The sequence below is a fragment of the Ostrea edulis genome, chromosome 1 (assembly GCF_947568905.1).
Source record: "Ostrea edulis chromosome 1, xbOstEdul1.1, whole genome shotgun sequence".
Taxonomy (NCBI): Eukaryota; Metazoa; Mollusca; class Bivalvia; order Ostreida; family Ostreidae; genus Ostrea; species Ostrea edulis.
The window spans coordinates 8,928,294-8,953,365 of NC_079164.1; the positions used below are offsets into that span (position 1 = coordinate 8,928,294).

The window sequence follows — 25,072 nt, forward strand, 5'->3', positions numbered from 1 at the left end:
TTCATCTGTATTGATACAACTGCCTCGATAAGATATCGCAATATTTAATTGTGTAAAATATATCTTTAATCAACAGAATCAGTTAGATAATTGCACAATTGGAAAAGAGGCTGTTGTTCAGTGCTTCCGAGGCTGTTGTTATGTGTTGCCGAGGCTGTTGTTATGTGTTGCTGAGGCTGTTGTTATGTGTTGCCGAGGCTGCTGTGTCTTCCTGTCCTTCAGGTTCTCATCTTTTTTAATGGAGGTTCTTCACTAGACTCGGAAGCTGGCGGAACACTGAAGCCCTCAATCTGTAAAATAAGATAGGCGTATCTACATCAACAATAATCTGTAAAATAAGATAGTCCATAAACCTTTACTAATAACCTAGTCCTGGTTCAGATGTTAACTTTAACTGACAGTTGCCATTATCTCTAGCCTTACCTAGACTTTTATTAACTCTTAATGATATTTCACCTAACTTTGGTGCATCCTGGCTGGGATTTCTCAAAGAAATATCTCAAACTTAAGTTAGAGTTTTCTTCTATTTAAGCAGTCAAAATTTGAGTAAAATCTCAGACTTAAGTCCAAGTTTTGACTTGAGTTCTTTTCGAAAAATCCAGGCCTGGTGAATTTCAACTTGCAAACATTTCAGATTATTTATTTCAAAGGGGCATTAGCTATCATTATGTCCCAAAAAATTGAATTAAATAAAAATGGTTCTATATTATATATTTCAGTTATAACATCAGTATTTAATCATTTCAAACTCTTTTAAACCTCAAAACAGACACATGAACATGTCATTTTGGTGATGGTTATTTTCTTGCAAGACATGAATTCTTCCTTAAGTATTTCTTTACATTAAAAGCAGTTATCTAACGTAGTTTTATTAGGTTTCTCTTGTTTTTTGTACAAAATAAATGTTTTTATTAGTCATTAATATACATTCCTATGCCATTGAGAGATTTTGAGAAAACAAGATTGCTATGTGTAGCCATGTCCCACACCACAAATCCGTTTAGTGGTTTCGGAAGAGTTGCATCCACAAAGTGTTCTTATAGTGTAGCATGTACAAATTCAACAAAGTCCTGCAACTCCTGTACAATTCGTTGAATAAAAATGATGGCATAATATGATCAACTACTTATGGTGACTAACAATCCTACAAGATTTGAACAAAATCCGTTGAACAGTTTCAGAGGAGTTGCGTCCACAAAGTGTTCTAATATTGTAGCTCACATACAAATTTGACAAAGTCGTATAACTCCTGTAAAATTTGTCAAAGGAAAATGGCAGTGCAATATGATCAACTACATATGGTGACCAATAATCCTACTAAATTTGAACAAACTCCGTTGAGTGGTTTCAGAGGAGATGTGTCCACAAAGTCAGGTGGGACGGACGGACGGACACCGGTATTTCAGAGCTATGCATGTCCCCATCCGTGTTGCGGTGGGGGACAAAAAAGGTTGCTGTCACTTTCACAGCTAATGCCCCTTTATAAGTTTTTGAGTTCAATGCCTGTACTTGGTTTCTGATTTTCAAGTTTTGATGAAGTTCAAAGACTGTGTGTTCAACTAACTACCCACCTTCGGATCCACAAGTCTGGTCTGTAACTTGAGGTGCTGTACGTTGGATTGGTCAATGGTCAGCTGGACAATAACTCGACCAAACACCCTGAACACAACATCCCCACAGGTCTGGGTTTGCTCCTGTCAAAGAAAGTTACAGAATGTAAGGGGAAAACATTGAACTAAAGCATGGAAATATCCCAAACCAAGGAAATATCCCAAACCAAGGAAATATCCTAAACCATGAAATATCCTAAACCAAGGAAATATCCCAAACCAAGGAAATATCCTAAACCATGAAATATCCTAAACCAAGGAAATATCCCAAACCAAGGAAATATCCTAAACCAAGGAAATATCCCAAACCATGGAAATATCCCAAACCAAGGAAATATCCTAAACCATGAAATATCCTAAACCAAGGAAATATCCCAAACCATGGAAATATCCCAAACCACGGAAATATCCCAAACCATGGAAATATCTCAAACCAAGGAAATATCCCAAACCAAGGAAATATCCCAAACCAAGGAAATATCCTAAACCATGAAATATCCCAAACCATGGAAATATCCTAAACCAAGGAAATATCCCAAACCATGGAAATATCCCAAACCAAGGAAATATCCCAAACCAAGTACATGTAAATATCCTAAACAAAGGAAATATCCTCAATCAAGGAAATATCCAAAACCAAGGAAATATCCTAAATGAAGGAAATATCCAAAACCAAGGAAATATCTCAAATTCCCAAATTTCACATCATTATTTCATATATTGGGTGTACAGTCAAACACACTTGTAATGATTCCATGCTTATATTTTCATTAACCATGGTAAACAAAACCGTTTAAAATAATTGAATATAATGAATTTACACATACAATGACTGAGAGTTAGCTATCACTAAGGTGTTACTATAATTAGCTTTTACTGTACATTCTATATATCTAAAGTGATTAGGGAAGTTTGGTGTTTTCCATTGTTAAATGTGTCCAATGCATTTTTCATCACCAATGTCTGTATAGTATACAAGTACATAATCACTTATTTTCATGGGGTACATTGTTTGTGGTACAAGATGACAACAGCACATTTTTAAATTTTGATTCTTGGATTCAGGAAATACTAGCATGTTTTAAATATCCGAATTCAAGAAATGTTTCGGTTTTACAGATCCTAATCTGAGAAAACAACAATCCCGATCCGTGGTTCACAACTTCTCATTCTTTACTATAGTTCATTGTCTCCTTTTCTGTGAGAATTTCAATTTGTAAATGAAAATCAACAAAACATGAACCCCACAGAAATGTCATGATTTACAGTACACGATAAATTTCAGGTACTTGACCTTCGTGACATACCTCTTCGTTATATTCGAAAGTTACGGCCTTGGAATCGAGATAGAGTGTGGCTTCCAGCCCGTACTTAGGAATCAGGATTTGTATCGCATTCTTACGAACAAACAAAACATAGCCCTCATTGTCCACATGTCTGTTCTTGAAGAATATCTGGGGAAAAAAAGTTATAGCTAGCATTTAATGTCCTTAGATTTAAGTAATTATCTTTTGTTTTAAGTTAATGTGAAATATGTGTCGAACAGCGTATGTGTATTGACTTATGTGTGTGTGAAATATGTGTCGAAGAGTGTATGTGTATTGACTTACGTTTGTGTGAAATATGTGTAGAACAGTGTATGTGTATTGACTTGTGTGTGTGTGAAATATGTGTAGAACAGTGTATGTGTATTGACTTGTGTGTGTGTGAAATATGTGTAGAACAGCGTATGTGTATTGACTTACGTTTGTGTGAAATATGTGTAGAACAGTGTATGTGTATTGACTTATGTTTGTGTGAAATATGTGTAGAACAGTGTATGTGTATTGACTTATGTTTGTGTGTGAAATATGTGTAGAAGAGTGTATGTGTATTGACTTATGTTTGTGTGTGAAATATGTGTAGAACAGTGTATGTGTATTGACTTATGTTTGTGTGAAATATGTGTAGAACAGTGTATGTGTATTGACTTATGTTTGTGTGAAATATGTGTAGAAGAGTGTATGTGTATTGACTTATGTTTGTGTGTGAAATATGTGTAGAACAGTGTATGTGTATTGACTTGTGTGTGTGTGAAATATGTGTAGAAGAATGTATGTGTATTGACTTGTGTGTGTGTGAAATATGTGTAGAACAGCGTATGTGTATTGACTTGTGTGTGTGTGAAATATGTGTAGAAGAGTGTATGTGTATTGACTTATGTTTGTGTGTGAAATATGTGTAGAAGAGTGTATGTGTATTGACTTATGTTTGTGTGTGAAATATGTGTAGAAGAGTGTATGTGTATTGCCTTATGTTTGTGTGTGAAATATGTGTAAAAGAGTGTATGTGTATTGACTTATGTTTGTGTGTGAAATATGTGTAAAAGAGTGTATGTGTATTGACTTATGTTTGTGTGTGAAATATGTGCAGAAGAGTGTATGTGTATTGACTTATGTTTGTGTGTGAAATATGTGTAGAACAGCGTATGTGTATTGACTTATGTGTGTGTGAAATATGTGTAGAACAGTGTATGTGTATTGACTTACGTTTGTGTGAAATATGTGTAGAACAGTGTATGTGTATTGACTTGTGTGTGTGTGAAATATGTGTAGAACAGTGTATGTGTATTGACTTATGTTTGTGTGTGAAATATGTGTAGAAGAGTGTATGTGTATTGACTTATGTTTGTGTGTGAAATATGTGTAGAACAGTGTATGTGTATTGACTTGTGTGTGTGTGAAATATGTGTAGAACAGTGTATGTGTATTGACTTATGTTTGTGTGTGAAATATGTGTAGAAGAGTGTATGTGTATTGACTTATGTTTGTGTGTGAAATATGTGTAGAACAGTGTATGTGTATTGACTTGTGTGTGTGTGAAATATGTGTAGAAGAATGTATGTGTATTGACTTGTGTGTGTGTGAAATATGTGTAGAACAGCGTATGTGTATTGACTTATGTGTGTGTGAAATATGTGTAGAAGAGTGTATGTGTATTGACTTATGTTTGTGTGTGAAATATGTGTAAAAGAGTGTATGTGTATTGACTTATGTTTGTGTGTGAAATATGTGTAAAAGAGTGTATGTGTATTGACTTATGTTTGTGTGTGAAATATGTGCAGAAGAGTGTATGTGTATTGACTTATGTTTGTGTGTGAAATATGTGTAGAACAGCGTATGTGTATTGACTTGCGTGTGTGTGAAATATGTGTAGAACAGCGTATGTGTATTGACTTATGTGTGTGTGAAATATGTGTAGAATAGCGCATGTGTATTGACTTATGTGTGTGTGAAATATGTGTAGAACAGCGTATGTGTATTGACTTATGTGTGTGTGAAATATGTGTAGAACATTCTACAGTGTATTGACATACATGTGTGTGAAGGTTGACAGACGCCCGTCCAGCATACTGCGCCATTTTGTGTCGGAAATTCAGATTATTACACACTGCCTGAAAAATTGGAAAATTTAAGTCACATTAAACAGTGGATCTTTAAAATGAAATATTTACACTTTATTAAACAATATTGCATACAAGTACATGTGTACAAGTTAATCTGCACATGAACTGTACTACTAATTGTCAGGATTGGGTGAACCAGTTTAATACCTGTGTTTTATACTTGTCTGTTAATTCTGGGTAGGAGGCATCGGCTCCGATACAGACGGCCAACAGACGATGGACTATGATGTCAGAATACCTACAAAATCAATCATGAACTTTGATATCAGAATACCTACAAAACATATCAGGAACAATGTCAGAATACCTACAAAACACCATTAACTATGATGTCAGAATACCTACAAAACACCATTAACTATGATGTCAGAATACCTACAAAACACCATTAACTATGATGTCAGAATACCTACAAAACACCATTAACTATGATGTCAGAATACCTACAAAAATATCAGTGTTTTCTGAGGTAAGATGTGTTTTAATTCAATTAAGAACAGAATCTACCATTGCATAATTCTTAAAAAAATTGAATTCCCCTTCACACCTGAATGAAATGAAACAATGTTTCCATACATGCTTGACTGCACCGTACTGTGATAATGCCCAGTCGACAGGTTGGAGCAATATGTATACAACATAGCTCACAAACAATATCAAGGTTCAATTTAATGCCTATATGTAAGACGTATTAGATGTTACAATTTAACGCCTATATGTAAGACGTATTAGATGTTACAATTTAACGCCTATATGTAAGACGTATTAGATGTTACAATTTAACGCCTATATGTAAGACGTATTAGATGTTACAATTTAACGCCTATATGTAAGACGTATTAGATGTTACAATTTAACGCCTATATGTAAGACGTATTAGATGTTACAATTTAACGCCTATATGTAAGACGTATTAGATGTTACAATTTAACGCCTATATGTAAGACGTATTAGATGTTACAATTTAACGCCTATATGTAAGATGTATTAGATGTTACAATTTAACGCCTATATGTAAGACGTATTAGATGTTACAATTTAACACCTATATGTAAAACGTATTAGATGCGTCCGAGACAATAACTGTTTCCTTGTTTTCCCAAATTGACCCTTTTATCAAAGTTAACAGTAGGTAAAATAAAACATGGAGAATACGTACACGACAAATTTCACAAAAATGTTCAACTTTAACTTCCCGTTAGACGTGAAAAATTTCAAGAAAACAGACATCGTAACAATTATACGAAATAAGAAAACAGACATCCTAACAATTATATGAAATAAGAAAACAGACATCCTAACAATTATACGAAATAAGAAAACAGACATCGTAACAATTATACGAACCATCTGTGTGTGAATACCCTGCATAAATCAGTACAAAGTTCGAACTCGAAACACCCTATGTGAGGCAGTTGGACAGTGTACAGCTTACTCCACTTATACTGAAGTCGCTTATTTTGAAATATCGCTTATTTTGAAATCAGTTATCGGTCCGCTGAGTAGATAATGTATTGTTTTTATAACAGCTATATTGAAGTCACCTGTGATGGTAGTTGTCCAGGTTGGTGGCCTCATAATTACACAGGTAGGTGTCAGTTAATTGGTTTCCCATGGATTACTTTTCATTGCGTGTTTTTATAGGAATAAAATAACAGTGGGGTATAATCACTCTTTAACAGCTTGATGACAGGATTGTTTGTAAAATTTGACCTCCCCACAAAAAAGGAAAATTTTATCATTGGACACCAAATACAAATTAATAACTGCAATAGATATAAGAATTTGAAGTCAAAATCTGAAATGAGAATTTTGCTTAACCCCAGTAATTTCAAACACCTTACTGCTATCACAGTGCATTAAAAAGTTTTTGCAAGACTGGGTTCACATTAAAATCTCCAAATAAAGTCTATAACATAATATACAGGTAGGTAATATAACATCTGACACGGACAACGACAATGACACAATGTCTTTACAGACAACATGATGCCACTTGCTTATGTTAGTGAACTTTATTTTTTTTAAAAATGGTTCTGAAATTCTGATGTTAGACATACATGTGTACATGTGTGTTAAACGTTTTCACGGCGATCGTTTCCAGGGAAAAACTTTCTTCCGATATATACATGTACATACTGCAAGGAAAATATCAGCGACGAGAGCAAAAACGAAATTCAATTATCTAAATGTTGTAAATTGTGTAATGTAATAAATTCTTATTTCATATTTCTGCTTTCTTAATCGGGATTGAGATGCCAGATGAAGCCTCCGATATGGTCAATATTTCCGATTTTGCTTATTTTGAACTTCAGTTATATTGAAAGAAAAAGATTGGTCCCCTGAATTTCAATATATCCGGAGTAAGCTGTATATGGTTAGATATGCCCCCTCCTGATTTTAGACACAGCTGCATAATAAGACAAGGGAGAGCCTCATGTTAGCTACCTCCTGATTGGTGAGGTGAAGTGGGTGTAAATTTCTGCTGCCAAACCGTAGTGGAGATATTCGGGGGCGGGAAGCATTCCACTACAGAAGTACACGGCCTGGGTCATGCACCGAGTGGTCATAATCCTCAGCATCACGTTAAAATATGGGTCGTTGGGTAGAACTGCTCTTTCCAGGCTGTCAGCTAAAGCTTTCCCACTGGATACGTCAATTTTGAAACCCTACAATGAGAACAAACTGGCGTGTATACTGAGATAATTACAATATCCTGTTAATTTTTTGCCCATTTAACAAGATAATCACTGGTGAAATTATCTCCAACAATGTGTTCAATGTTGATATGTGACATAAATCTTCCATCACTGATCTTCTATTATTCTATATTGTAAGTCTCATGTTAAATTGATCATAAATAATATATTCCCCTTTCACTCAAGGTTATGTGTGGCCTTTTTTACTTTGTTGAACAGACACAATGGGTCATGTAATAATAGTAACACCATACATTACTATCATTACCACTTACCACAGGAATGAGTTCAAAATTCAACTCAACTTACACCTGGTCAGACAGGAATGAGTTCAAAACTCAACTTAACTTACACCTGGTCAGTCAGGAATGTGTTCAAAACTCAACTAACTTACACCTGGTCAAACAGGAATCAATTTGACACCTCTGCCTACCTTTGACTGAGCAGTCTTTATGAGGGGGTCGAAGTTTGATGGAGGGGGAATCTAGTCAGACACCTCATTAATTTGACACCTCTACCTACCTTTGACTGAGCAGCTTTAATGAGGAATCTAAGTTTGATGGAGGGGGAATCTAGTCAGACACCTCATTAATTTGACACCTTCCCTACCTTTGACTGAGCAGCCTTTATGAGGGGGTCGAAGTTTGATGGAGGGGGACAGGGATGTCTCCTTAGACAGGAACAGTCTGGGAATTCCTTCAGGGTTTTCTGCGCCGTGGCGACATTAGCCAGCAACATGAACTCCTCCACCATAGAGTTGGTCTCCCTGAATTCAAATAACATGATACAGATTCCATTTAAACTTCTAAGATTGATAAATGTACAGTGCTCCCTCGATATATTGCCCCCCCCCCCCTTATAATGCCATTGATTTTCATAATAAAAATGGTCAAATTATATATTTTATAGGGTTTACCCTCAATAATAATGCCAATTACCTAACCACCCCCCCCCCCCCCACCCCCCCCCATATCGGTAATCACACCTGTACTTTGAGAGCAGTGAGGTGAAGCATGACACTGAGGAAAGAAGCTGATTATAGAGATAATCATGCTCAGCACTGCTTCTATCCTCAGTCATTTCTAGTTATTATGACCTACATTTTTAAAGTACGGTATCCCCCCCCAGCTTTGTTGAAAGAGGTATAATAACAAGTCTTCTTCACTGTCACTCTGAGATCATAAAATCTAAGGCTGAAAATGTAATAGGTTGGTTGTATATTGTTTGACTTCCCTCTTGAGAATTTTTCACTCATATAGAGACGTCACCACTGCCGGTGAACGCCTGCAAAATTGTGACCTATGCTCAGTGCTTACAGTCTTTGAGCAGGGAGGGATCTTTATTGTGCCACACTTTCTGTGACACAGACCCTCGATTTTTGCAGTCTCTGAAGGACACCCCCCCCCCCCCCCATTTATTTGCCTTTTACGACAAGCAAGGGGTACTGAGGACCAATTCTAACCTGGATCCTCACGGGACAAAAAGTAGGAAATTGATCTGTACATCTATAGGCTTTGGTGATTCCAATATATCACCCCCCCCCCCCCAACTAATTCTACATGTCTTGGTGGGTCTAAGTATGAATGTTAATGTTACTGCGTACCTGATTTGTTTGGTTTCTACATCAATAGGATCATGAGTCTCACTGTCAATGTGGAACCTCACCTCAGAGGAGGCAAGCGACAACGCACTGTAGAAAGTAAACAAATACCAATAAATTAAATAACTTGAAAGAGGTCAGCGACAAGTAAACAAATATCAATAGTAAACTCGATAGAGGTCAGCGACGAGTAAACAAATAGCAATAATATACTCGATAGAGGTCAGCGACAAGTAAACAAATAGCAATAATAAACTCGGTAGAGGTCAGCGACAAGTAAACAAATAGCAATAATAATCTCGGTAGAGGTCAGCGACAAGTAAACAAATAGCAATAATAAACTCGATAGAGGTCAGCGACAAGTAAACAAATAGCAATAATAAACTCGGTAGAGGTCAGCGACAAGTAAACAAATAATAGTAAACTTGATAGAGGTCAGCGACGAGTAAACAAAGAGCAATAATATACTCGATAGAGGGGAGCAACAAGTAAACAAATAGCAATAATAAACTCGGTAGAGGTCAGCGACAAGTAAACAAATAGCAATAGTAAACCTGATAGAGCTCAGTGACAAGTAAACAAATAGCAATAGTAAACTCGATAGAGGTCAGCGACAAGTAAACAAATAACAATAGTAAACTCGGTAGAGGTCAGCGACGAGTAAACAAATAGCAATAGTAAACTTGATAGAGCTCAGTGACAAGTAAACAAATAGCAATAGTAAACTCGATAGAGCTCAGTGACAAGTAAACAAATAGCAATAGTAAACTCGGTAGAGGTCAGCGACAAGTAAACAAATAGCAATAATAAACTCGGTAGCGGTCAGCGACAAGTAAACAAATAGCAATAATATACTCGATAGAGGTCAGCGACAAGTAAACAAATAGCAATAATGCCCTGAAAATAAATGAATAAATAAAAATATCATGAACAAATTCACATTCACAGACATGTACGAGTAATAACCTGTAGATGATGTACAAATGTAACTTATTTCAGGTACCAAAAAAACTCTTCTAACTTGAGATAGGACCTCACCCTTTGTCAATTCTCTTTTGCTTTAGGATCTTAGCCAGCTTGTTAAGATTTCGCAGACTTTTTGTGATCGGGTCAGACATTTTCGGGTCATCAATTCTCATCTGGGCCTCTGCATATGTCAATGCTGCCTGCAGACCAAATGGATATATATACACATACATACAAACATATAGACAATACACACAGACCAAATGGATATATATATACAGTGGAGCCTCATTAATCCGGACACTTTGGTTCCCAGCAAAATCGTCCGGATAAATGAAGCGTCCGGATTACTGAATCGCATATTTTCTATCTTTACATAAGTAACAAATATGCTTACTTTATTGATGCGTAGTTAATTAAACACATTCTATCATTGGATTTAACTATTTGCATTAGTAAATAAATTATGATAATGTTAACATTTACATGCATTTCAAAGCACTAAAATCGAAAGATACATGTGTAGTGTATTTGCCTATGCTTACATTGTACATGTCTATTAGCACTACAAATAAATATACAAAACTGTGTACCGTATGCACTAAAACAAATAATGAAGCACTAATTGTAACTATAAATAAATCGTAACAAGAATCAATCGTACACAGGTACATTCTACATACGTGGTATTCTAAACATTAAAAACTTACTACATATACATGTGCATGAACATACATGTATATTTTACGCCAATCAACATTATAAAATCCAGAATCTAGAAGTATAATCTACACTCTTTAGATTTGAATAAGCCGATCTCAATTTACGAATCAGTACAAGTGATACGTGTAACAGTTCAAAAAAATATTATCATTACGGCATGATGTTTAATTTATTTTAAAATACTATTAGGATGAAGACTATAAAATAATATGCTACAGATTTATTTAACAAATTTCAACACTAGAGACAATACAGATCTTATGTGCAAAAATTGGCAATACAATGTCTCGATCGGCACGTGCTATCTACCTGACATATCATCACACACCACCTAATTAAAGGGAGGTGTTGACAGGGTACAGGTAATTGCTTCAATTAGACAGTTTGGGTTGTTTTCTTTATAATTTACACCTTGTTAAAATTGTCAGACACAGACCTTCCCTAAAAAAAAAAATAAATTACTGTCTGGATTAACGGTACAATTTTCAATGCATTTTAACGTTTTGTAGTAAAAAATGACCGTCCGGATCCGGAACGCGAATTTCCGGATTAATGATGCAAAATAATGTATAAAAATTCCGTTCCCTAGAAAAATCGTCCGGAAGGTGAAGCATCCGGATTAATGGCGTCTGGATTACCGAGGCTCCACTGTATATACATACATACAAACATATAGACAATACACAAAGATTTGAAATTCCAGTACTTTTCCTTTACATTTTCTTTATGATATCAAAGTGACAAATATGGAAACCTTAGATTTGATGACACTCTTGGCATATTTCGTATTTACAATGTCAGCATCATTGGTCATTTCCCAAACAACAGAGAAGGCAAACCTGAAAGGACATCAAGATATCAGATTGATTTCTTCAGTCACGATACTCAGAGAATCCTAACAGTGTGATTATTCATTGAATTGGCTAAAAAGTTACAAAAGTATACACAATATCTATACACAATGTACATATTCATGTCTTGTACTTGGTGAACACAGGTTAGAGCTTAGCTTGTGAAATACAACACATCCTCATTTCTTTGACTTACCGCTCTACCGCAGACATTTTTATGCCCCCCTTCAAAGAAGAGGGGTATATTGGTTTGCACCTGTCCGTCTGTCAGTAGACCACATGTTGTCCGCTCATTATCTTAAGAACCATTCAACACTTGATCATAATGATATTTCATATGTGGGTTGGTTATGAGTAGAAGAGGACCCCTAATGTTTTTCAGGTCAAAAGGTCAAGGGTCAATCTACTCTGGACATAGGAAGACACTGTCCGCTCAATATCTTGAGAACCCTTTGCTTGACAGACATCAAAGGTACACTGGTATATCTTCAGGAGAAAATGATCCCTATTGATTTGAGGTCACATGGTCAAAGGTCAAGGGTTAAACTTGACATAGTAATATATTGTCTCACATTATTTAAGAATTATTTGCTTGATTGATACCAAACTTGGTACAGCATAAGGAGTAGATGACCCCTATTGATTTCTAGGTCACATGGCCAATCCACTCCTGACATTGGAAGATATTGTCTGCTCAATATTTCAAATTGGTGATACTACTATCAATTAAATGATGCATGTGTATAACCCTTTTCAATATAAGCACCATGGGTGGCATATATGTTTTACAAACACCTCTTGTTTTGACTTACCTCTCTACATTAGATCTTAGTGAACACAGGTTGGAACTGAGCAGTTCTGGTACCATATCTATTCTCTGTAAAAATGTAAACCTGTATTTAGTTGTGAAGTTATGACACAGCAGAATTTCATAAGATGCAAGTCTTTCGTTCCCCAGCAGACAAGAGATTTCTGATAATCTCATTCTGCGATAAGAAAAACATTTTAAATAGTCAACAAAACATCATAGAATATTTAACTTCACAAGCTCAAGCTTCACAAGATCTCAAAATCATTTAATAACTTTTAAAGTGATGACTTAACAACGATGCTGATTGGATGAGAAATTCATTTGATTTCTGTGTCCAAAAAAAATTCGTCCGGAGTTCATCTGCACTAAGCACGTGGGACTACTTTTCTCTGGAATGCGTCTTCCCCGTTCTAATTTTAGTGCTATTTATAGAACGGGAATTTCCACACATGCATTGTAAATGAAATGTATTCATTTGATGCTACCAAAAATAAACACAACCAATGTGAATAAAATACAAATTAATTTAAAGAAACAGCACACATTATAGGCCTAGTGATGACGTGGCAGAACAGTAAACTTGATGACGTAGGGCACTGACTGGTAGAGGTAGACAGATTATGGTATGTATTGTCTGCTTTTCGAGTTCGATAACATGACGGAGTAAGCAGCGACTTCTGATCTGGAGATATTAATGAAAATAAACTGCGTTATATGAGGCTCAGTCAACGAAGGCAATTTAGATGAAGAGGTGTTGAGCTTTTTACTTGATATTGGAATGGAGCTGAGTCGCATTCCTCCATTCCTACAATACAACCAGTGTTCAACGTCTCGAATGCAATACAGCATACATCCAGTCACCATAGCTATTTCAGCTTTTAACCATTGCACCTTTAACTTGGCATATAATCCATTTAATCCTGCACAGTAACTCTACCTCACCCGAACGCACGGCCAGTTTTGTTGTTGTTTTCATTGTTTCTACGCGCCATTTCAGAAACGTTAATTCAAGCTTTTTGATACGAGAAACTATTTGTTTTTCTATTTAAAAAAAATAATTAAATGATAAGAAATAATACTCATAATTCCTTATTTGATGCATGTATCAAACGAAAAATTGGACGGAAAACTTTTCATCAACGAAAAATTAGATGCATAGCGCATTGATGAAAAAGTTTTCTGTCCAATTTAAATTTTCGTTTGATACATGCATCAAATAAAGAATTATAAGTTTCATTTCTTAAGTACCATACATCTCCCTAACTTTTGAGATAACTGAATTTAACAGAACCACTTTAAAAATATGATCTTTGTTTGCCCTCTCCAAACTCCTTTGTCAAAAATTCAGGTATTAAGCTACAAGTAGGTATATTGACAGAATCTATTTATTTACTTTTCAAAAATCTAAATTCAACAGTCCCAACAAATGGGATTGAATTAGCAAAGACAACTTGTTTACTGCTGAAACACACACATAAAAATACTAAAAACTTCTGTGTAGTATTCATAAATGGAAATCATGATAAAAAAGTGTGGAAAAATGGTAGAATTTACTGACTCATTCAAGACCAGGACAAACAAACGTCTGGATTTCAGGCATTGACACGTACCTTGTCAGTGAGGTAGACAGTTGTTCCTCGTCGCTCCGCCTCCTTATCGATAGCTGTCCCGGGTCGGATGAAGTGAGATACGTCTGCTATGTGAACACCAACCTAAAAAAAAAACATCACTGATAGTAACGAGCCCTACTGACAATGTTTGTTAGAGATATAGAAATGACCATATGTTCCTTGTTATCAATAATAGAGAAGTTTATAAATTTCCTAGTGATAGAAATGACCAACTGTTCCTTGTTATCAATAATAGAGATGTTTATAAATTTCCTAGTGATAGAAATGGCTCTCTGTTCCTCGGTTGCTAGTTAAAAAGACAGACCTCGGTTGTTAGTTATAAAGACAGACCTCGGTTGCTAGTTATAAAGATAGACCTCGGTTGCTAGTTATAAAGATAGACCTTGGTTGTTAGTTATATAGACAGATCTTGGTTGTTAGTTATGACAGACCCCGGTTGCTAGTTATGACAGACCCCGGTTGCTAGTTATGACAGACCCGCTTGCTAGTTATGACAGACCCCGGTTGCTAGTTATGACAGACCCCGGTTGCTAGTTATGACAGACCCCGGTTGCTAGTTATGAAAGACCCCGGTTGCTAGTTATATAGACAGACCCCGGTTGCTAGTTATGACAGACCCCGGTTGCTAGTTATATAGACAGACCCCGGTTGCTAGTTATGACAGACCCCGGTTGCTAGTTATATAGACAGACCCCGGTTGCTAGTTATGACAGACCCCGGTTGCTAGTTATGACAGACCCCGGTTGCTAGTTATGACAGACCCCGGTTGCTAGTTATATAGACAGACCCCGGTTGCTAGTTATGACAGACCCCAGTTGCTAGTTATATAGACAGACCCCGGTTGCTAGTTATGACAGACCCCGCTTGCTAGTTATATAGACAGACCCCGGTTGCTAGTTATGACAGACCCCGCTTGCTAGTTATGACAGACCCCGGTTGCTAGTTATATAGACAGACCCCGGTTGCTAGTTATGACAGACCCCGGTTGCTAGTTATATAGACAGACCCCGGTTGCTAGTTATGACAGACCCCGGTTGCTAGTTATGACAGACCCCGGTTGTTAGTTATGACAGACCCCGGTTGCTAGTTACCTCTAAGTTTCCATTAGGCAGGTCTCTACAGTGTAAGGCATCATCAATATCGGTACAGCCAGGAGGGTCTACGCTACAGATGTTTATGTCTCGGAAATCCACACGACGTTCCATGTCCTACAATCAGCAATCGGTAAAGAACGATAAAATATTGCCATGTTTAACAAAAGTGAAGCACATTGCACCCAATTCTGGTCAAATTGTGCACACACAAAATTTTTCACCCTTTTTGCTATTTTCCTAACTGGAGAAAAATTAAAATAGGGTGAGGCTAAAGTTTTTATTTAATACAAGTAGCAAAAACATGGCTCCAGGAAATTTCAAACAGGACATTGTTTTTCAAAGTTTCAGATTGAAAATAGCATGAAAACCTCTATATGTATGTAGAAATTAAAGTTCTATATGTATGTAGAAATTAAAGTTCTATACTGGTGTTATATGTATGTAGAAATTAAAGTTCTATACTGGTGTTGTAAGCAACCACCAATACCGAATGAAATATAAGTCATGCCTGACCTCCTTTGTGATTTCCCACGGGAGTTTGGGCAAACAGTTGAGGACTGCCTCTGAGAATCCAGCGTGGGGGATATCATGCTCCAACAACAGGACTTCATTCTCTGTCTCTTTATCTCCAACATTGCCTAACTTCCTGACAAAATGTCCCTACAATAAATGGTCAGTTTTATAAGTGCACTACATTTGTTTATGTTTATTTGAGGTATTTAAAGGTTACAGTTGTCACATCAGAGGCCCACAGGCTACATCACTCACCTGAGATGTAACATTACAAGGTACATATCACTATTGTAACCATAACCTGATTTTGATTTCTTAACAAAAATCTCAAACGTAAGTTCGAGTTTTCTTTTATTTAAACAGTCAAATTCGAGTAAAATCCCCGACGTCCAAGTTTCAACTGAAGATTATGTGTGGAGAAATCCAATCCAAACCACAGGGGTCATCACGTGATAAACTGGAATCTAAAGTGTATAAGGATGCATGCATATCAATCTGACTTATTGTACCCTTGTAGTTCATAAGAATAACATCTCTAAGAAAGTCCTATATTTCCTATGCTAAAATTTACATCCCTATTGCAGGGTTTAAAGTTTGAACAAACTTGAATAGGAAGCTTTTGTTCAAATTTTGGTTTTTCTGGAACAATGGTGATTTTAAAACACCCCGTTTTCTCTGTATTAATGACACTCCCCCCCCCCCCCCCCCCCCCCCCCTTTGGACGGGAGGAATGGCCCTCCTTTTGAACAAATTCATTCCCCTTTACCAAAGGATATCTGTAGCAATGTGGATGGTTGAAATTGGCCAAATGGCTTTAGAAAAGTTGATACCAACATTTGTTCAAATAGTGAAAAATAATCTAGAGTTGAAACAAAATTTAGTTATCTTCTGTAATATAGACGTGTACATGAGCATTAAATATAAAAAATGATGACAAGTTGCAATTCTAAATTTACACAATGATTGATTCAGTATCGCTTTTGCAAAATCATAAAAACCTTTTCCTGTACATTTGATGAACTTTGTGACATTACTTTTTATCTAAATCTTCTGTATTTCTCTATAAAATAATACTGTACAGTAAACAAGAGGCCCATGAGCCAAATCACTAACCCGGGTTACATTGACCCTGCTGTTGTGATATTTAAAAGATTTTTCTCAATCTTAAGACCCATGGAAATCTTTGACCCCATATTGGGACCAAAACCTAGCCCCGAAGGGTCACAAAATAACTATAATAAAAGGTCCAAGGTCAGAAATCACAGTATGAAATCTAAGGTCTTGCCATAAGGAATCTATATACAAAATATGAAAGCCCTACCTTATCGCAATTCACCTTTGAACTAGAACGCTTTGGTCGATATAGTATTGCGTTGTGTGACGACACAATTGAATCTGTTTGTAATACAATTGCGAAATGCAACAGAAACTCTCATTGGTCCATATGTATAAGTCCGCCCAAATTCCCTTATACGGGAGTAGTCAGCATTTGAAAACATGACGGCCAGATGCTGGATGGAAAAAAATCTTCAAAGGAAGAAAGAGAAAAAGTTATATTCTTGTGTTGTTGTCTCATAAATTTAATATTAAAAAAAATCCTAACATATTTTCCTACTATACTTGTGTCCAAACATACCTTCAAATATTTATTAAAGCCCCATACGACCCAAAAACTCGGATCACAGCTTTTGATAATTTCGTTCGTAGACGTAGCCATGTTAGGTAGCCAGTCAATTCGAATCCCGGTTCATTTCAATCTTGGCACAATAGCGTCTAGATGTGTACTAATACCCCACAAATATTTTAGCTAAATTGTTTAAATAATATACCACCCCAGTCCTATTAAATGATAATTATTGAAATAGCTAAACTCACGGCAATGTGGCTTTCATTAGTCATGAGCGGCCGCGCCGGCCGGTCTCCATCTAATGTCCTTATGTAGCATTTTCGTTCATCTAGAGCTTATTTTACTTTTACAAAAACTTGTACAAAAATATTTTAATTTCTATTAATTATTCGTGTTGAAAATAAATGATGAGCGAATACATAACTTACAACCGGTTTCATGAATAGATACCAATAGCAAGAGTTCGAATTGACCAGCTACCTAACATGGCTACGTCAACAAACGAAATCATTTGAAGCTGCGAGTTTTCGGGTGGTGTGTGGTTTTAATGAATATTTGAAGGTATGTTGGACGCAAGTATATAGTAGGAAAATATGTTAAGATTTATTTATATTGAGTTTATGAGACAGCAACACAAAAATACACCGATTTCAGGCCTCAACCGTCCGAAGCTTTTTGTGACCCATAAATCGAAGGTTTTTATAAGAAGTGGATCTTTCCAGAGAGCTATGTACAGTTCTCCAGCTACACTGTATCCGCTCGAGAAAGTGGGCGGGCTGTAATCGGCCAATGAAAACTCTTGTTGTATTACATCAAACATGTCATTCAAATTGTTCAATCGTCTCATTCAATTGTGTCGTCACACAACGCAATACTATATCGGGTAAAGCGTTCTAATTCAAAGGTGAATTGCGATAAACAGTTCAAGAGATATTGCCTGTGGATATCTTATTACCTTACCTGTGGATATCTTATGATGTTACCTGTGAATATCTTTTGATGTTACCTGTGGATATCTTTTGATGTTACCTGTGGATATCTTATGATGTTACCTGTGAATATTTTATGATGTTACCTGTGGATATCTAATGACCTTACCTGTGGATATCTTATGATGTTACCTGTGAATATCTTATGACCTTACCTGTGGATATCTTATGATGTTACCTGTAGATATCTTATGACATTACCTGTGGATATCTTATGATGTTACCTGTGGATATCTTATGACATTACCTGTAGATATCTTATGATGTTACCTGTGGATGTCTTATGACCTTACCTGTGGATATCTTATGACGTTACCTGTGGATATCTTATGATGTTACCTGTGGATATCTTATGATGTTACCTGGGGATATCTTATGATGTTACATGTGGATATCTTATGATGTTACCTGTGGATATCTATGACATTACCTGTGGATATCTTATGGTATTATCTGTGGATATCTTTTGACCTTACCTGGGGGTATCTAGACGTCCTTGGCCAGCTGTCAATAGCCACCACAATTCTCTGACCAGTCAGATCAGCAGCTTGCCTGGTCTCTATTCGGATTTTTGGAATTCTTTTGTCGGCAGTGACAACCAGATGTCTTATGCCCTATTAATATAAAACAGCATACATGTACATCTCAATATTCACCCTCTTCTTAAAGTAATGCTTTCAAAGAAACACAGCCATGGTGGACAATTGTAATAGAGCTTCTAATGTGCTCAGTTCTGTAACTGTTGGATAAAACAACGTACGTCTTTTAATAACGAGGGCTGTAACATGCCACAATATTGCCGCCAGTTCCTTTTGATGATTCCCACAACTCGACCTGTAGGCTGACGTAACTCCTTTGGAACCTTCTTAGGCTTCTTCATATTCTGAAATGCAATTAATAAAATTTCAAAACAGGTATATGCTGATGATTTGAACAGTGTAGTCTTCACAAATTTCCTTCTTTTCTTTGCAACTCATAAACCACTAAAACCATCACTTCTAATAACACTCGAAATTCTAACGTAGAGTAACCACACAACCCTCAAACAGCACCAACATCAACATCTTTTTACTACTACCTATTACTATTACTAATACTGCCACTCCATCTCAACACCACCACCACTCACCTACACCACCACCACTCACCTACACCACCACCACTACACCAACATCACCACCACTCACCTACACTACCACCACTACACCAACATCACCACCACTCACCTACACCACCACCACTACACCAACACCACCACCACTCACCTACACTACCACCACTACACCAACACCACCACCACCACTCACCTACACTACCACCACTACACCAACACCACCACCACTCACCTACACTACCACCACTACACCAACACCACCACCACTCACCTACACTACCATCACTACACCAACACCACCACCACTCACCTACACTACCACCACTACACCAACACCACCACCACTCACCTACACTACCACCACTACACCAACACCACCACCACTCACCTACACTACCACCACTACACCAACACCACCACCACTCACCTACACTACCACCACTACACCAACACCACCAGTCCTACCACCATACACCACCCCATCACCACTGCCATTACTAATACTGCCACTTACACTTAACACCACCACCCCATCACCACTGTCATTACTAATACTGCCACTCACACTTAACACCACCACCATTACACCACTACCATTACTAATACTGCCACTCACACTTAACACCACCACCATTACACCACCAACACCTACAGCAAAGCATCGTCACCCATCACTGTCATTAAAAGTGTCACTCACCTCTTCATTCTCTTCTTCATCTGCATCATCCTTATCTTCCGTGTGGACCAGGATCATGGAAGATGGACAACTCCAGTCCTCCTCCTTCAACATTTCCACAGCAACAATGTCATCATGGACTGCCCTGTTCAAGTTCTGAGATCCTTGTATGAATACCTTAAACAAAACACAAATGAACACATTACCATTACACCAATGGAAATTATGATGAAAATTTTAATCGTTGTAACGTCACTATATAATCTTCACCTTTCATAAACGCTTACCATTTTCTCTTCCTCGGAAACACTGATATTCGCTTCTGTGTAGTTTTCTCGACTAGCCATAAACTTTCCCTGGCGAAACTTTCCTGCTTTTAGGCCTTTCTGGATCACGGACAGGGGGAGGTGTTCAGGATACTGAACCTTGTCTCCTGAAAACTGATTACCAAACACACAATCCCATCAGTCTCTCTATCTCTCAAAGTATCAATTTTCTCTATCAAACCGTATGCTATTTTCTATGGTGATTGTTTTAAAACAGGTCTCTTCTAAATTTTACTGTAATTTATTCTTACAGCCACTATCTGTGTATATTTCAGAGTTTTTCTAAATTAGGGTGAAGGTTACTCACCACTTTAGAACCAGCGAGTGACAATCTGTCCACCAAATCTTTTCCATCTTTTAAACTTCTCACATACTGGTGTACTACAACAATACCAGATACAGGTTCTATTTCATGATTGTACACGTAATTCTGGTTAAACGTCATTTCATGTTCATACACAAACATGAATTATAAATCGCAATCACTACGCTAAAAAGTACAGCTAAATAGAGGTTTCTGAGGTATTACTGTACTTTTTTCATCACACGATAATACTTTTTAAAAAAGTAACAATTGATTTAAAGATGTTTTCCTACATCTTAAGACTGACGTGTGAAGCATCATAAGACTGACTTGTGAAGCATTCTAAGACTGATTTGTGAAGCATCCTAAGAGACTGACTTATGAAGCATTCTAAGACTGACTTGTGAAGCATTCTAAGACTTACTTGTGAAGCATTCTAAGACTGACTTGTGAAGCATTCTAAGACTGACTTGTGAAGCATTCTAAGACTGACTTGTGAAGCATTCTAAGACTGACTTGTGAAGCATTCTAAGACTGACTTGTGAAACTCTGCAGTCCATCTTCCAATGCTTTCTTTCTGTTGTCTGCATCATTTGTCAGCAGCAGGGTTTGAAACTTTCCCTGGGCAGTTGTTTGTAAATGCTGGTTGTACCACTTGGCAGCCTCTCTGATGGCCCGGTCATTTCTGTCGTTAGAGGACTCGCCGGGTTCTCGTTCTACGTAAGTATGCCTGGGATGAATTTGTAGAATAATGAAATAGTATGTCTGAATAGACTCTTACTATTAATACACCTTACTACAAATATGTATAAGAAATAGATCATTAAAATAGAGTAAAATATCTGTATCGCGAATATGGGTTATCTCAAATGCCCTCCTTAAGCCAAAGTTGATCGCTGGTCCCAGAAGTCACTCAAACAAAATTAGATGGATATCTCCAGCCCCTGGATATCTCAAAGTTTTTATCAAAGACCCCCAGACTTCAAGATATATATATATATATATATATATATATATATATATATATATATTTATAAATCTAAAAAAAATTGTGTGCTTGTTTCAACTCGTATAACTGAACTACTTTGAACTGAATAACACATTCCTTTTCATCTTACTTGTTAAACTCATTACAGAAGCTGTAAAAATGTTTATCTGGATTACACATGACATCTCTTAATCTTCTATAAATTGGCAGGCTTCTGTGTCGAACCTGCAAAAAGAAATAGCAAACCGCGTTTAGTATAACATGTACCACCTTTACTAGTGAAGCAATACTTCACAGTATATTGTTGTTAAAAACATGCCGTCATTTTATCCTTTTGTTAATCATTTATGAAAAAAGGGACACCTGTTTAAAAAGACATTAATTTTAATTAATAAAATGCCTCTTTGATGTTATGAATTAACAAGGGAGACACACACAGTCAATTTGGACTATTTCAGACAGCCTTAAGAAGCTGTCATTGTGGGTAATGATGTGTGTCTATGTAAGTCTGTCACATTCATGAATGACATAGAATGTATGCTTCTATCTTCTTTTCTTTTTTAAATTTTGTTGCTACAAGATATTGCGGAGCAGCTTTACTCCTTATACTAAACTATTTAATACAATAGTCATCTACTTAACATAAAGCTATCCACTAAATACAACTCTCTTGATATCATATTTGAATTTTATTTTGATTTGATCCTGTGACCAGGGAGAGGGCCAACTAACATAGGTTTATCATGATGTGCAATTGCATTCAGAATTGAACAAAAATATTGTTACGGTAGCTCACTACACATAGAAAGAGTTAATCAAATCATCACGAAATGATTTAATCATGAAAGACATAATGAAATGTAATAAGTACATAGAATATGTCAAAAAGGCAAAAATATGCAATTTTGAACATAATTTTCAAAACTTCATTTCTATGAATATAAACAAAAGATACTAGCGGACAGTAACTCTATAACTTATACGCTACGCTACAGTGTTGTGTCGTTTGTCATTTAGAGGACAGCGATAAAAACATGCTGAAATGAACATGATGAATAGCAGTTGCCATCTATGCGACTTTGGACAATCACTAATGGTACAATACTGTATTTAGATATATACAAACAAATTGATCGATACAAATAATTTCACAAAACATTTGAATCGCCATCTTGTGAAGTGTCATAAAATGTACACGTCTTGATGAAGTGAACTACCTTAAAATAAAAAGCTGTCGTAGAATTGAGGCAACGATTCAGCATTTACACGCAACAAGACAATTACTCTGTACACACCTGGTAAGACTTACCTCTTGTAGAACGGTTTACACACACCTGGTGAGACTTACCTCTTGTAGAACGGTTTACACACACCTGGTGAGACTTACCCCTGGTAAAACAGTTTACACACACCTGGTAAGACTTACCTCTTGTAGAACGGTTTACACACACCTGGTGAGACTTACCTCTTGTAGAACGGTTTACACACACCTGGTATGACTTACCTCTTGTAGAACTGTTTACACACACCTGGTAAGACTTACCTCTTGTAGAACAGTTTACACACACCTGGTAAGACTTACCTCTTGTAGAACAGTTTACACACACCTGGTAAGACTTACCTCTTGTAGAACAGTTTACACACACCTGGTGAGACTTACCTCTTGTAGAACGGTTTACACACACCTGGTATGACTTACCTCTTGTAGAACTGTTTACACACACCTGGTAAGACTTACCTCTTGTAGAACAGTTTACACACACCTGGTAAGACTTACCTCTTGTAGAACAGTTTACACACACCTGGTAAGACTTACCTCTTGTAGAACGGTTTGGAGTATGATAACATTCCTTATTCTGGGATCTTCTATAACATCTATCTATTGCAATGAAAACCATGAATTGTATGAAATGTCACATCCTGAAGGGCACACTGGATGGTGGAAAATAGTTAATTTAAGTTCATTAAAGAACATATTGTTTTTGGAATATACTCTGAACAATGACAACATAACACATGTACACTCCACTAAAAATGGGGGGAAAAAATATCCATAACTTCAATTGAAAGTTCAAATAATTAAAGCAATGCAAAATTAATAGTGATAGAGAGTTATTACAACAGTCAAATCACTTATATGAAGCAAACAGCAGTGTCACCTAGGTGCACATTAATTGCTAGAACCTGCTGAAGCTGAAAGTAAATTTCCTAATATTAAGATGAACTGAATCTCAGCCAAGATTAATTTATCTGTCAGAGCGGTCAGTCAAGTTTAATCGCCGGTAGCCAGATAGCTCAGTTGGTAGAGTACCTGACAAGACATTCAGGAGGCCCAGGTTTGAATCCTTGTCCGATATTCGGTGCCATTTACTACCCCTGTGAAAGTACAGTAAGGGGCAAAAAGAATCTGGGTTGTCTTCGAAGGCGAAGACATTCTATAAGGAGGAAGAAATGTAGCGGTCAGATGGGTTCGATTGCCGGTGGCCAGATAGCTCAGTTGGTAGAGCACCTGATGAGAGATTCATGGGGCCCGGTTCGAATCCTGGTCTAGTCCGTTACATTTTCTCCCTTCCTCCGTACATTCCAACTATCCACAAACAGCCTACAACAACACTAACCTGGTGCAATATGACATTCGTGTCCGGGCAGATAAAATGTACATGTGGCCACATCTCACTCTGGCTGTCAACTTCAGCCTCCAAAGGGGACGGTCCATCACATTGATCACAACTCTCAGCGCCACAAGTTATGTCATCGCGTAAGTAGTGTTCACGCACGATCTTCAGAATCTTCCCAGTTTTGGTTTTCTTGATGAATGTCTTTGATGTAAGCATTTTATCAGACGTCAGTCCATATAATCAGAGTTACCGTTATCACGTTAAAAACATGTGTTCCGCAGCTAAATGCAATTTTTACCTCCAAACATTAGAGAGCTTTTCAGAAGATCGATAGTAAAAAGCAGATCAGAAAAGTAATGAAAATCTATGCATTTATGTGTAAATATTTGATATTGAATCTACTTTAACTGTTGAAAATTTTTACCATACGTAATCTATATCTTGATATCTTATGGAAATTAAAAATCAAGGAAACAAACATGTATTG

General features: G+C 36.8%; 1 protein-coding gene across 2 annotated transcripts; it reads right to left on the reverse strand.

Moving 5' to 3' along the window:
• Positions 1-28: 28 nt before the first annotated feature.
• Positions 29-25,049, reverse strand: LOC125664207 (exosome complex exonuclease RRP44-like). Of its 2 annotated transcripts, XM_056152596.1 has the most exons (23): positions 24,586-25,049; positions 23,784-23,846; positions 22,098-22,192; positions 21,519-21,709; positions 20,983-21,056; positions 20,637-20,789; positions 20,371-20,526; positions 19,320-19,442; positions 19,036-19,173; positions 15,944-16,090; positions 15,428-15,544; positions 14,316-14,417; positions 12,707-12,771; positions 11,798-11,882; positions 10,393-10,520; positions 9,358-9,444; positions 8,364-8,520; positions 7,504-7,724; positions 5,203-5,293; positions 4,966-5,043; positions 2,918-3,064; positions 1,572-1,694; positions 29-290 (listed from the first exon to the last, which is right to left on the reverse strand). In XM_056152596.1, the coding sequence occupies exons 1-23, from the start codon at positions 24,799-24,801 to the stop codon at positions 219-221; spliced, it is 2,829 nt and encodes a 942-aa protein (XP_056008571.1). In that variant the 5' UTR covers positions 24,802-25,049; the 3' UTR covers positions 29-218. The 2 variants fall into 2 exon arrangements, with proteins under 2 accessions (XP_056008571.1, XP_056008572.1); XM_056152597.1 differs by lacking the exons at positions 23,784-23,846; positions 24,586-25,049 and adding an exon at positions 23,277-23,287.
• Between the last annotated feature and the right edge of the window lie 23 nt (positions 25,050-25,072).

Excerpts from the sequence above, each read along its gene's own strand:
- LOC125664207 (XM_056152596.1), bottom strand. The coding sequence starts at position 24,801 with ATGCTTACATCAAAGACATTCATCAAGAAAACCAAAACTGGGAAGATT. Across the intron at positions 20,527-20,636 it reads TTTCCGAGGAAGAGAAAATG|GTATTCATACAAGGATCTCA; the intron begins GTAAGCGTTTAT and ends GTTTTGTTTAAG. Across the intron at positions 10,521-11,797 it reads AGAGTGTCATCAAATCTAAG|GCAGCATTGACATATGCAGA; the intron begins GTTTCCATATTT and ends TTTGGTCTGCAG.